This window comes from Periplaneta americana, chromosome 10 (genome assembly GCF_040183065.1).
Source record: "Periplaneta americana isolate PAMFEO1 chromosome 10, P.americana_PAMFEO1_priV1, whole genome shotgun sequence".
Classification (NCBI taxonomy): Eukaryota; Metazoa; Arthropoda; class Insecta; order Blattodea; family Blattidae; genus Periplaneta; species Periplaneta americana.
This window is the reverse complement of record NC_091126.1, coordinates 75,295,089-75,310,779: the sequence shown is the minus strand read 5'-3', so window position 1 is coordinate 75,310,779 and position 15,691 is coordinate 75,295,089. Positions and strand designations below refer to the sequence as shown.

Here is a 15,691-nt window from a genome sequence, read left to right as displayed (position 1 = left end):
GGTGGTGGTGGTGGTGGTGGTGGTGGTGGTGGTGGTATTAGCAGCAGTGGCCTTGGTGTACATTGTAGTGATGGTAGTGGTGGTAGTTTGCGGTAGTGTTGATAATGTTAGTGGTAGTGATCAGTGGCGTAGCATGAAATTTTGAGCAGGGGAAGCTAATTCAAGTTGTCTTTCATGCAATATGAGAAAACGTAATACTAAAATATAGTCTTAAAATAAATAGTAGTCAATGTCAAGTCAGCAGTCGAAGATTGGTTGGAACCTCGTAAGTAACACCAATAAGGCATGACCTCAAATGGTACGTAGTAAAATATGATTTCACGGTTTACACATATCTCTAACAAATAGACACGTATAGGCCTACGTATAACATTAGCTCACTCCCTGTCATAGAGGAATCACAATATTAACGGTCAATAGATACAGTATTAGTATCATTACGTATGTATGCATCTGTCTTTTGGTTGTATCCTTCATTGACAGCAAGGGAGTCGGTCATTTGTTTTTTAGATCACACTTTTGTTCGTAAGTCAGTCTTGATAATAGAATTGTCCTAAAAAATTCAAGTAAATTGGTGTCAGGAACTGTTATTTCACTCATTATTTATTATATCAGCCACAATGCACACTAACACTTCAACTGAACACAACTGATGAAAAGGGATCTCGGAAAATACTTATTTTCAATGTTAAAGCTAGCTTCTTGATAGCCTTGCGACCAGGGTAGTTTAGTTAGAAAGGGATGGAAAATCTGCGGGATGGGTTACACAGAAGAATGAGTGTGAGAAACCAGTCTGCTTGGAAGCTGGTGTGTGCAGGCTTCTAGTTTACTGCTGCATCACAAATCATCCTGAGCTGCCGCATCACAATATTTAACGCGTAAATATAAATTCTATTAAAATTAATAAATAATTTTGTCCATAGACTGCAGGTTTATTATGAAATTATTATTAACTGGGGAAGCTAAGCTTTTTAGCTTACATTGACGCTATGCCACTGGTAGTGATGTTAATGGTAGTTGTGATAATATTAACTGTAGCTGCGTTCATGGTAGTTTGGTGGTTTTTGAAGGTAACAGTGAAGTTGATGGTTTAGTAGTTACTATGGTTGCAATACGTGCGGTGGTGGTGGTGGTGGTGGTGGTGGTGGTGGCAGTAGCAATAGCAGTAGTAGTATTAGTGGAAATTATAGTATAAATGGTGGTAACTGTGGTGGTGATGGTTTTATTGGTTGTAATGGTTGCAGTGGTAATGTAGTTATAATATTCCAGGAGATAGTGGTATAAAGTTAGCAGAGATGATTCTGGTAGGTTTGAGTATAATAAAGGCATAATGTTGGGGATCGTTTGAAGTACACCCAACAACATTATAGGTACTAATGATGTCTACTACATACACATATAAATCCTAAATAATTATTTAGTCACTGATTAACCAACTTCTTTACCATGTTAACTTTTTTAGGAAATTACCTCTCTGACTAGTTTCGAAGTGTTATTCTTCATTGTCTAAAGCCTAGTGCTTTGGACAATGAAAAATAACACTTGAAAATTAGTCAGCCTGGTAATTTCCTAAAAAGTAAACATGGTAAAGAAGCTGTAAAGTTAATCAGTGATTATATAAGTGTTAAAAGTGTATATAGAACAACGAAGAATTATTCAGTACCATAATTGTAAAAGATCTGATTCAGAAAATTATTTTAAGGAGAAGAAACAAGGATGTATTATAAATAATCCAATAATAACACAAAAAATTCTGACTGGAATGTGAGTAGTTTTTGGTGGTGGTGGTGGTGGTGGTGGTGGTGGTGGTGGTGGTGGTGGTGGTGGTGGTGGTGGTGGTGGTGGTGGTGGTGGTGGTGGTGGTGGTAGTAGTAGTAGTAGTAGTAGTAGTAGTAGTAGTAGTAGTAGTAGTAGTATACAGAGTAAGTATCCATGATATAGAATTAAACTAAACTATGAAAACTAGTTTCTAAATATACATTTATCATTAATTTCATACCTTATTAAATTTATATAATTTTAATTATAATATTACATACATTGTCATAATTATGACAATAAATCAAGATATTCTATACATACAGGTATATGTGTGAAGTCTGAACATATATTTCTGTTTTATTTAGAAGAAATAAATTAATTCCAAAGAGAATCAGAAAATTAATTGCATTTTAAGTTTCTGTTAGTAAGAAATCTTAGTATTCAGTGTCTCAGTACAATGTGGTCTGCCAGAATGGCAGTATGCTGAAGTGACGCTGGTAATATATTTTGTACTCGTCCACTTTAATTTAACCAAGAACATGCTGAATTGTCAGCCATCATTTTCTACACATTTCTGGCATCTTATTAACATGTTATTCATCACTCACTCCCTTTGATAAATATAGGCAATCTGCTAACAACTATAATGCTTGAGATCTCCTAAATTTCGTGAGTTTGTTTTCTTAGTTTATCTTTCAATGAAAAAATCACAGGTTGTCAGGTCAGAAGTCACAGATTAACATTAATGTCTCTATCCTGCGCAACTTAATTATTAATTTCTTGTACGGAAATGTTTGCTGTATAAGCAGTGATAAAATCCAGTTGAAGGAATGTGTAATAAAAAAAGGAGTGTAAAATCAGATTCGAAAACTATTAGCATTAATTGCTTCTTGAAATGAAAATGGTCTGATAATTCTTTCCTCACTCATGACACACCATACATAGCCACCACCATTAACATAACTTTTAATGTTAGGGCCTATTATTAATATTAATAAATTGATTAATCGATTCGTTAGTAAGTAAGTTTTGTAATATGAGACTTAATAGTTCTTATCATAGAGTAACAATTAACTTGCTTGAAATTGGTGGTGGTGTGGTGAGGGTGGTGATGTTGCAGATGATTATAATCATAAGAAATTTCATCTACTACAAAATAACATACCTACATGGCATGCCTATTACAGAAACATTTGCTAGTACAAAGCAAATTTTGCACTTCAAACCTACAGTAATGTGTGTGCAACAAATCTCTACTCTACATGCAATGACTGATTTGTGAAAAATCCGATTGACTGGACCAATCCTTGACTTCAGTTACAATTCTTAACTAAAATGTACAAATACTGAGTACAATGAATTATTAAAGACACTTTTCCACCATTTCAATCCTTACAGTAATACGCTAGTCAATATTATGTACGCACATATCACATAACTCTTGCATTCAATTTCCGTCATATTAAATATAGGAAATATTCTATAGCAATAACAATACTAATGTTTGCCTACCCTTCATTATATTCTCACACTTCTACGACGAGAAAGAAACAAGTTAGTTTAAAATAATTAAGATGGTTGACAAAATACTTTCATGTTTCGCAAACAAGAAATATCAAGTATTAAAACAAGAAAATATATCCTTGTACTGTAAATAAAAGTGTGGCCATACACGTAAATATGCAAATATCTTCACATTTGCTTTACTTTGTAAGATCAACTGTTTGTTTTCAACTATACAGCATTTAAATATGTGACTGATTTTGTTTCACTCATCATACATACTTTTAATACCTCTATTCCACTGAAGTCGCCACTTCAAGACAATGTAAAAATAAACTGATTGGCCCCAGTCTTCTTCAACCCGATTTTTCAAAAGTATGTATTAAGTCAACGACTGTATGGATCCATTTTCAATATTCTCTGTTACTATAGTAAAGAAAATACAAACATTTGATGCACTCAAATTATTGAAATTAATTTTGTATCATCAATCAATCGATCGTTTATTAATGTCCTGAGCAACAGTTTGTTGCAATAGACATAAAATAAAATAATATTTCATGTACCTCTTGTGGTAACTTATTAAACATTGTTATAGCAATAGAAATGAACCATTTTTTTGGACTTACTTAATCTAACTCTAGGTTCTGAAAGACAGATTTACTATTTTAAGTCATTACTGAACTAATTGAGAACCTTTAGTTTGAGCTCCATGACTTCTATTACTCTTACTTTTTAAGTTGGTCTGTATCATCTACTCGGTTATTTAGCGTCGATGGGAATGGTCGATAGCGAGATGCTATTTGGCGAGGATTCGCCTTACGGTTGAGGAAAACTTCGGAAAAAAAAATTCAACCAGGTAATCAGCCCAAGCGGGAAACGAACTCACGCCCGACCACAACTCCGGATCGGCAGCAAGTGACTCAGACGACTGAGCTACTCCAGTGGCTTTTAACTGCTCTCAATCTTGGATTAAACACAAAATAACGTTCAATGTGTTGACTTAGTGAAACTATCAGTGCCATGTAAATTTGCACTTTTGATAGAACCAACTGCTCACCAAAGTAACAACTTCAGTGATGCTGACCTTTAGTGCTTCAAGCGGAAATTGTAGACCTGCTTATTAACTATCACGTGATCTTTGGCTAGCTAAACACCTTAGTTGTAGTTGAGAAAAGAATATCTGGCAATCTGATTATTTCCATATTTTTCCCAACCAAGGAAAATGAGTTCACATCACGTAATTACTTTTCACTTCTTTGACATATGATTTTAGTAGGTTATTTTACGATGCTTTATTAACATCTTTAACTGAATGAAATGAAGGTGATAATGCCGGTGAAATGAGTCCGGGGTCCAGCACCGATAGTTACCCAGCATTTGCTCATATTGGGTTGAGGGAAAACTCCGAAAAAAACCTCAACCAGGTAACTTGCCCCAACCGGAAATCGAACCCGGGCCACCTGGTTTCGCTGCCAGAAGCGCTAACCATTACTCCACAGGTGTGGACATTTGACATATGATGAAAACGCAAAAAAAGTGTGGTGTGTGTTTTACCACACATTAATTTCTAATTTATGAATCGAAAGGAACTCCTATAAATATCCACTTGATGTTGCTTGAAGTACTTATCATTTGTAATATGGTTCTCGTTTTCTTAGTTCTCAAAGACGAGTGTCAAATTCTGTAGACTTAAACTACATTGCTACAATCTGGGAATGAATTCGGATAATCTTATGAACACAATACTACAACGACACTTTTTGTGTGTAACTGAAATAAAATCAAGTGAGATAAGTATAACCCCAAAAATCTACAATTCAACTTGAATGGGTTAATCCTCGAACACTGGTATAGCTAGAAACTTTACATTTTGGAGAGACCATATTTCGGGACGTTTATTGGATGGTATAGAATTGTTAGAGATGTTGCTTGACAAATTTAAGGAATATTGTCTGTTGTCTATAAATTTAGTTAGTCGCATTTCTCTCTCATTTGGGAGCGTCGCATATTGCGTATAAAGTCATGTTCGTGCTGTTAATCTTCTTCTGGGGCAATGCGTAGTGATCCCATTGCAACATATTTGTCTTATTTCAAGATCATATTATCTTCAGACATTTTGAAGATACAACTGAAGAGGTCCTTTTTGTAAGATTTTAACATGGTTTAATCACGTTTTAATTTATCCTTTCCAAGGCTATATATAACTGTGTAAGTTTATTTAACAAACTCTCCTAAGTCTTGTCATAGATCCGTTTGATAAAACGCATAAAGAAACTAAGGGCGCCAAATTTATTTTATCAGTTTTTGTCATTGTTCTCATAACTTGTCATTTCATTTGGACTTGGCCAGTTTGGACTCCCACCTCTTCAATTTCTAATGGAAACCACACTTCTTAAAATACACTGATTTCCATTTTTTGTTTATTTTTGTATCAAGCCAATTAATGATTTATTGCAGTAAAACAGATTTGGCACGTTAGGTTCTTAAACATTAATTTTTGTACAATAAAAAAATGCTGTAAATGTGCTTGAGATAAACGCAAAAAGAAACAGCACAGTAAGTGGAAACGAGATTCTTAGTACACAAATTAGAGCAACAAGCTATACTATTTAGCTTTATTTATTATTTATAGTCGCTTAATTTCTAGGCCATAATGTGTCTGTTGTGTATGTTAGAAATGCTTGCTGCTTATGAACAAAATGAAATTGAGGTGAGTGTAAGCCATGTCCAGTAATACGTTTGTTTTAAATAATTTAATTTTCTACATTTAATGCATTTTATTTTAAATAAATACTGTTGACAAAAAATATAGGACACTAATTTTTGTGCCATATTTGCCCAAATATTTCGTAACAAACTTACAAATGTATTTAATACGCAATGAACAAAATTAATTGTTTAATATTACTTTTCCAGTGTAATAGAACTTGTAAAGTTATATAGGGAAGTATAAAATTTATTTCAATACTATTTACAATACTTTCTGCACAAGAAGCAACATTTTACCCTAGTGTCACACCTAGCGTTGCAACCATTACATTTGACCTTAAAATGGTGATATAAATTTTTCATCACATTCGTGAAAAGGTAGATGATAATCATCATAGTTAGTACACGAGAAAATATATATATTTCTTCATATAGCAATAAGTGAATTAAGTCTAAGCGAAATTCCTCTGGACATGAATGATTCTTTGAACTACCGGTACACTTATTTTCGAATGCTTTACAAAAATATTATGTTCCTGAAAATTTGATTACCACATGAAAATCAATAAGCCAAAACTTGTAATGGACTACTTCATACCATCAGTAAATGGTTAATGAAATTGCTCTGAGATTAGTTTGGCTTTTATTCGGAAAAAAAAAAAAATTCACCATTTCCAAAGAAGGAACAATTCTTTACTGAACCCTCTAACAGTAATATATTTTCTTTCTGAAATTTTAGCACAAGTTTATACTCACTGACAACAACAATTACGGACTATAGTGTAAGGGTCTTGAAAATGCATCCACACAACATAAACTCCATATATAGTATCATATTCAATACTACAACTACAGAAATGTGGTGGGGGAACTGTCAACCATCTTTCTTACCTTAAATTGCATGAGAGAAGTAACAGAAGGAAGGGGCAGCGTAAGATTGGGACGAGGATGGCGAAGTGTTGAGTCGCTCACACTACGAGACATCCTCCTCCAGAGAGGCCCCTGACCACTATGTTCCTCATCCTTAGACATCTTGACCCCTACATGGGGGCACTGACGGGAAAGACAGCCATGCTACTAGAGAGTTTTGTAGAGTATTATAGCGAATAAGATGTGTAGCCACACAATAAATTTCCATGATAAAATGTAATGTATCCCATAAACACGTTCCCAACTGCAAATACAGTATAACATTTTAAGACATAACAGTTTTCAAAGCTCACAAAAACTGTTCATACGAATGTGACATAGGTGAAAAGCAACATGACCAACAAATTTGGATGGACTGGATAAAGGAATCTAATCCTACGGCTACTAACACATCCACTGCAATAGCTACTATTGCTCGTACATATGTGACAAATACAAAACTCTTTTTGTTATTATACACCAATTAGTACTGTATACTGTATTAGTGCTATATGCAAATTTATTAAGTTATTCTATGATAATAAGGCATACATATTGATTACGAAATGTAGATGAGGAGGAAATGGGAATCCATAAATCAGAAGTCATATAAATTTGTAGAATCAAATCTGGGTGTTCCAAACACACAACATAAACGTTGTGCACTTTATAAACAACACAATCAATGCCGTGTGTAAAAATACACATTACCCAAACTTCATCCCAAACTACTCAGTACCGAGGGAACAAATATGAATATAGAGTAAAAGTAATAATAATAATAATAATAATAATAATAACAATAATAATAATAATAATAATAATGACGACGACGACGATGAGATTGATGATGATGGGAGGTCGTTATTATGGTAACGATAACTGTGACAGTTGCAACGATTAAGAAGACGAATGCTGATACTGATTGTTAAATATAGATTTCACAGTGGTAAATGCATTGGTAATAATTATGATATTTCGATCATGACAGAAATGTATACAAGGTGATTCACGAGGATTTACCGTCCTTTACGGAGCTTATTTCTGAAGACACTTTGAGCAACGAGTGCTATATAAACATAGTTCCTATTTTCAATATTTTCAGAGTTACACTAATTTAAAATTGTTTGTAAAATACGTTTTTTTTCTTTAGTTTGAAGGTACAATAATAATACAAATAGAGAATGAACCATTTAGAAGCATCATTTCTTTAATTAGCAAGTATTATGAAGCTAAAAATATGCTGTGAACTCCTTAGTTGCTTCGTACAGACATTTTTTTATTTTATTGGGTTATTTTACGACGCTGTATCAACATCTAGGTTATTTAGCGTCTGAATGATATGAAGGTGATAATGCCGGTGAAATGCGTCCGGGGTCCAGCACCGAAAGTTACCCAGCATTTGCTCGTATTGGGTTGAGGGAAAACCCCGGAAAAAACCTCAACCAGGTAACTTGCCCCTACCGGGATTTGAACTCAGGCCACCTGGTTTCGCGGCCAGACGCGCTGTCCGTTACTCCACAGGTGTGGGCCGTACAGACACCTTTTTTCTATTTTTAACTAGAAAATTACATTATTCTTACGCACTTATCACAACAATTATTACAAATCACACCACTCCACAGACTTAATTATTTGCAGTTCAATTTTGCATCCTAATTTACAGTCTTGGAGAGTTTACAACACATTTTAAAAAATGTCGCCGTCCGCTTGAGTACACTTGGCCGCACGCTTGTGAACGGCACTCGTCGCTCTACGTAACTGCATACGGCTATCTTTGATTTCCGCAGCGCTTGCGCTGGCTGTTGACTGCACGCTGGCCAAGATCATGCGTTCACAGCAATGCGTTCCAATAACGAAACGTAACTCTGTAAATATTGAGAAAAGGGCTGATGTTTATACGACATTTTTTGCTTAGAATGTCTTCGGAAATAAGCTCCGTAAAGGACGGTAAATCGTCGTGAATCACTCTGTATAATGGTCGCTGTAGCTGTCATAGGTATGATAGCAATGAAGAATGGTTGATCACTTGTGAGTCTAGGGCTCGAATTTTCATTGCCTAACAGTAAAAAATAACAGTGAGTTTAAGTATGACAGTTGTGTCTCACAATATGTAAGGTAAGTAATAATAATAGTACTCTCGGCTCCACAAGTAAAGAACCCTGGCCTCACACCACATCTGCACAGATGACAGTGATTGACAGGCCAGTTAGGGGAAGCTGTTGCCACGTTTGCTCTTGGCTGGACTCTTTAAATGTATTTTCTTTTGCAACTGGTTGGATTCTTTCAAAAATGTAAAATTCACAACACAGCATTCTCGGCGGTCTCCTGGCGGTATCTTTGCCCACAGTTTCTCTAATTGGGGGAGCGTGTCAGTCAGATTTATGGCTTCCTGAACCCAACCCTGCAACGAAGGTTCTTTACTTGTGAAACCAAGAGTAATAATTCCAGGAGGATTTGCTGAACATAATATGGTATTTCAAATGAAAAGAATCGTTTTCTGTGTAAACCCCGTGCCACAGATTTTGTTACCTGTCAGAAGGGTACTGTAACCTTCCTTTTGTTTACGTCTATTGTCAAGGAATCAGAGAATAGACTTCGGAGTCAATGTTCACCAGAGAGTAACGAACTATACCTGGTAAGGTTTATCTTGTCTCAGTAGCAATAAAACCAAGTCCCTTCAAATGAGGGTGTAGATTATAGGAGGGTTGTAAATTTTTAGTATTCCTTTCAAAACCTTGTTATTGTACAGGCTACCGGAACTCATTTCTTGAAAGACAAGCTCAGTGACGGAACTACACAGTACAAAGAGAGATATTTTGTAATTTTATTTTGCGCTACAGAATGTATCAACTGGTCCCTTCCGCCACTGGATGGATGGACGGCATCGCTCCATTCCCCCATCGCCATAACAATACAGACGAAGTAAGACATAACTCCTTTCTCTCTCTTTTCACAGTGAGACAAGATACATCACACAGACTCTACCCAGTGACAATGAGTTTTCTACCTGAGATAGAGGAAATGTTTGCTGGGCTTTAACTATATACTACGTTGCAATACTAATTTTAAATCACGAAAATCCGAGCTCTACTTATGACTATGATGAGATTATGAAAATGACTATTTATACACGCCAAATAAATAAATAATAACGTAATAATGATGATGATGATGGTGGTGGTGATGATGATGATAATAATAATAATAATAATAATAATAATAATAATAATAATAATAACTTACAAGGAGAGGTCGCAATTTGTAAACATGATATTTCAATGGGATCTATACCAAATAGTACGGCTGTAGATATTCAAAGCAATGATATTTTAAAACGGTGTCGGGTTTCTTGACTACACAACAGGTGCAAGTTGGACAAAGTTATGCACAATAGACCAACCACTAAAATCATTTTTTAGAGATAGGCTACTGAGATATTTAGTTGAATTTATTTACAAAATTCATTGTATCAATTTTCCTCAATCCAACTGAGTTTGTGCATGGAAAAAAATAATTTCAATAGCAAATATAACACTGTTTTACCATTAAAACATGCTGTACATTTTTCAATAACAAACTATGTGTTAGTCTGTTATCGCAGAATACAAAATAGAGGAAAAGCAAGTGAGCAAGAACTAAAACTCAATATTGAGAGTGAAAAATAAGAAACCATGTATTTTCAACTATTCTCCTGCAGATGACACCAAAACCTATATTTACAAAATTGCTAATTGCTAATTGGTCTGGTTTTGCACAACTCCGTCCACTTGTAATCCATCAGAAAGTGGTCAACGTAATATATTAGTATGTAGATCTTATATTCAAACACTTGAATACTTTTTTTATTTTATTCGTCCTTTTACTGTTCAATAATTTGTACATTCGCATGCTTTTCAAATATCACATGTTTTTAAATTTCTTATATATAAACTAACAGAATGTGTGTGATATGATAATTAAGGGGAAAAATTACAAAAAAAATTGAAGTATGAAGATTTGAACACAGGACATCACACATACTAGTTCGTAATGTTGAGCTCTCAAAAGACTCACTCAAGCTGAAATTAGTGTGTAGTAAAGGAATCTAATGACACCATCTACATTTATATGCAACATGGATATGTTGGAATTTATTCTCCAAATCTGATGGATTTATTTGAAATTACAGCATTTCAAGGTCGCTATCTCGCTTTTAAACCAGTAATGTAGTTCTCTTAGTAATTAATATACATTTTCTGAATGTCTTGAAAAGTAATTCTTCATTGAAAGAAGTTTAATTGCAAAGAAATTTCAATTTTGTCAGTTGACAAAAACGTATGCCGAATTAAATATGGTTTGTACGGTAAGTGACAATAATGGTATTAAACAGATACAGCTACGACAACAACACAAAGTCATCAAATCAGTTAGTAGTAATTATTATATACGAGTAATTTCATTAAAAAAAGACTAGTATTATATTAAATTCCATTATAGTTTAAGATTAAATTAAATTATATTTAATAACGAACAAAACTGGATGAAGAACTAAACGAAAGAGAACGGAACTGAAAATTAACAACAGAACAGAACAAAAGACACCATACCAGATTAAAACAGAACAGAAGACTAAATGGACTACAAAAAGCTAACATAAACCAGGACCGGAACACACATTTGCTGTAAACTGCGAAGACATTATTTTCTGAACTGTTGCATTTCTTAAATATCACGTAACAGTTAACGATCGAAATAATTTGGATGCCTTTAGTACCTTATGGTACCACTTCAGTGTTTGTTCTAACATAACCTCAATCTAATTAATTTCACTGTCAATTATCTAAACACTAGTTAAAGTGCCATTGGTACTCATTTCATTCCAAAATGTTACACTCACTTCACCCAAAATGTCATTACTCATTTCGTTCCAAAACGTTACACTACCAAATTGAATAAAATGACTAGTGTATCAGAGCCTACGGCATTCATACAGACGAAATGACATACAGATTCTTGGTAGAAACAATCCAAAAAGTTTAAAATCTCAATCGAACTTAAATTCCTTCAGTGAATTCAGTGAAGTTATACCACAGTCTAGTATACACAGTCACGAAGCTTGAGTTTATGAGGGTACTATTTCGCATTGTCTGTAATGAGGCGATAGTAGCGATCCTAATTGTTAGCAACTATCTATGGATGAATATTTACTACGTAATGAGCTCCGTGACTGTATATACTAAACTGTGGTTATACTGAATACGCGGCATTTTGAACATAACAGCAACCTCATTTCATAATTCAGTTATATTACCAGTTATATCCCACCTTATAACTTATTTTCTTCAACTACCATTTCAAAGACATACAAATATCAATTAAATAATAATTAAGGTTTAAAATGGTAAACCTTCGTTTTTCCGCACTGCGTAAAAATTCAATTCTTATAATCGAAACAGTCATATATTTGGCTCCATTAATAAATTACACAGTAACGTTAATGTATTTAATTAATTATAAATATAAGTATTTAAAATTTGTATAAATACAAAACAGTATTAGTAAAGTTATTCATAACGAGATTCTCATCTTTTCTTCAGACTTCATTTACAACCTTGGGAAACAGTGTCCCATTGTTGATATTCTCCAGGTGAGCATCAACAGTCTTTAGTAACGTTGTAAATAAGAATCTCATTGACCCAGTATAGCAAGGTCGAATTGATGGGCAGTCGTTTTGACACACATTCCGGCTTGTATTTTGCCAATGAATGCCTTATTTCCTTAGTTTCTTCGAAACAAAAGTGTTTGGTACAAAGGACCTATACCATTTCATTCATGGCTTTACCTTACCTACGAAAATCGTTTCATTCGTAGCTTCACCTTACCAAATAAAATAATTTAATAAAACATTTACGGTCAAGTTCACGTAAATTTTCATTGTTACTTTTTTAACCAATAGCATTATTTCAGCAGTAAAACCATAATAATCAACTATGTAAACAGACTCAAAATATATTAAATACGAACAAAATTCATCCACTAATTCAGGTCAAATCTCCCTAGACTACAAAGACATAACATGTCAGATAGGGCCTACATATGTATATGTATGGCATTTAGGTTGAAGGAAACGTTATTTCCGCGAAAATCTCGGTATATATATGTTACATTCTCTTTACACTTGGTACAGTAAGAAAATGAAAACCATGCCATAAAAATCTCAGAAGAGTGGGAAATGACAGCTAAACATCAACAAAATAAAATCAACAGCTTATGTGTATTTATTTTTGACTACCGTATATAAAATTAATTCGCACAACGAGAATGCAGAAAGAGATTTCAGAAGCTATCAAACTTTATTCCTTTCACAATAAAACTCCAAAAATTTCTAAAGAAGATCAACGTTCCAATAAATTTCTTTTGGTATAGTATGACTCTTTTCTTTCTACATAACGATCATCTTCATTTTTCATGCATTACAAATGTTTAGAGAAATGTATGAAATAGTTTATTAATGGTATTTAACAACCTACTTACTCAGCATCAATTGAAAAAGCATGTCATGTTTATGGTAGTCTTATGCGCCGTAGCTGCGTGGTCTAAGGCGTCACTCCTTGGACTAGCGTTATGGAACAACACTGGTTCAAGTCTTCATGGGGGACGAAATTTTCTCATGGAGTTTCGGCCAGTGTATGGGATCAGTGCCGATCCAGCATCGTTATGAATTTGGACAGATACAGTCGGCAACGAAATCCAATGGAGCAAAGAAATGAAAATTTCGACTCAGCCATGTATCCCTAAATATTAATGCGAAATCAAACAAATCTTACAGTTATGGGATACTTATATTGGTTTGGTTAGTAAGTTAATTAAACACACTCAGAATTATCACTTAGCATATTTACGATGCTGTTTTAATAATAACTGTATTGATATTTGCCTCTCTCAGAATGCCATAAGATTGGATTTAAGTAGCACTAAAAAGTAAATGTACAAGTATGACCATTTATATACTTTGCTCACTAAATCTTTGATCGAAATCATTTTCTGTTGTCTTGAGATAGGAAAGCTTCTGCTGAAGACATTTCTTTCATACATACATACATACATACATACATACATACATACATACATACATACATACATACATACATACGTACGTACGTACGCACACACACATGCATGCATACATACATACATACGTACGTACGTACGTACGCACACACACACGCATGCATACATACATACATACATACATACATACATACATACATACATACAAAGGTGCAATCAAAATATTTACGAACTGCACTTGTATTTATTGTGTCGTTAAACGTACATGCGCGTGTCACTGAATATCATTGTTTCCATGCCTGTTGAGTCAGTCTATCAAACAGTGTCAGATTGTCATTAAGACTGAGCTTCTACGCGTGATTTTGTGCAAACATGTTCAAGGATCTATTGCGACTTTTCCTGGAATCTCTCCATACACGCCTTATGGCTAGTCTTCTTATCTGCCTTTCAAGTGATGCATTTCGTATAGATTACAGACTTTTTCTTGATTCTGAATAACTTTTTTTCCTATGTTCTGTGTGTTGCCTACATTCAGTACAGTCCGGAAACTTACTGACTGTCCCTTGTATACACATACATGCATGCCTACATAGATAGAGGGTAATGTTTTAAATTACTAATGAACGTAAAAAGGCATAATGATAAATAACTTAATTCTCTATAAATAACAATAAGAATCTTGTCACATTGTATAAAATGGCAAAAAGAAAATCGTCTGTCCTTTAATGAACTCAAATCTGCACTCGACCAATCCATAACAACTTACATTATGCTACCGACCATCACTTTCCCTAGAATCACCGGGTGGTCCTGATGATGTTTTTGGGAGTGAGATCACAACTGCTTGTGCTGATTACTTTCTTAGGTTCATTCCGAGGTTTTCCCCAACTATAAGGCGAATAACATGAAATCTCATAGCGATTTCTAAGCAATTAAAAATGCACTCTTCTTAGAATATATGACATGAAAATTTTGAAGTATAAACAAAATAACAGGGGGGGGGGAAACACGTAAAGAAGGTCAGAGTAACTTTTGCACCGAATTCCCGAGCACTACGTTACTTCGCTCTCTCCGTTTTCATTAAGTTTCACATAGATCTGAAATTCATTATTATTAGGGAAGTTTCTAGTCGATTATTTAACGACGTTGTATCCACTTTTAGGCTATTTAACTTGGATGGAATTGGTGACATCGAGATCATTTTGGCAATATGAGGTAGAGGATTCGCCATGTGATTATCTGATATACATTTTACAGCTGGGGAAAAAAAACTAGACAATCAGCCAAAGCGAGAATCGAACCCACGTCCGAGCGCATCTCCGAATCAGCAAACTGGCATCCATAATACCTGAGCTACTCGGTTGTCACGAAGAATGTAGTCCTACTTTTCCATAGCTCTCCCTTGGAACCGTCTTATTCCTTCTCGTTCTTTTCTAATTGCCAATTCATTATAAATCAATCCGTATTGTGAAAACGAATAACACACAGGGAGAGATACAGAAGTGCGAAATAGCGCGTGGCGTTTGTGTTAAAGTCGAGTGGCGCTCGTTGCCGTTTACCGTTCTTATTCTAGAATAGCGGTTCTGAAACTATTCATATAGGCCCTTCAGTTCCCTTAAAATTTGTGGAATTAAATCAGAAAAAAAAATACTTGCTTATCCTATTTTATGAAAGGAGGTGCTGAAACTGCTGCCATTGTTGTCCATACATTTTGGTACCACTTTAAGAAACTATCCATATTTTGCTCTTAGTT

At 34.5% G+C, this 15,691-nt stretch overlaps 1 protein-coding gene across 5 annotated transcripts in view; it reads right to left on the bottom strand.

The window, feature by feature from the left end:
• The window catches only part of dop (microtubule-associated serine/threonine (MAST) protein kinase dop), a 263,178-nt gene that overhangs the window by 95,269 nt on the left and 152,218 nt on the right, over positions 1-15,691 (bottom strand). For 4 of the 5 annotated variants that reach the window (XM_069837714.1, XM_069837716.1, XM_069837715.1 and 1 more), the window contains one exon: positions 6,868-7,029. The exons of the other annotated variant lie outside the window; for it this stretch is intronic. In XM_069837714.1, coding sequence (XP_069693815.1) covers positions 6,868-7,029 — 162 coding nt within the window. The remainder of the gene's footprint in view (positions 1-6,867; positions 7,030-15,691) is intronic. 5 annotated transcript variants of the gene reach the window in all.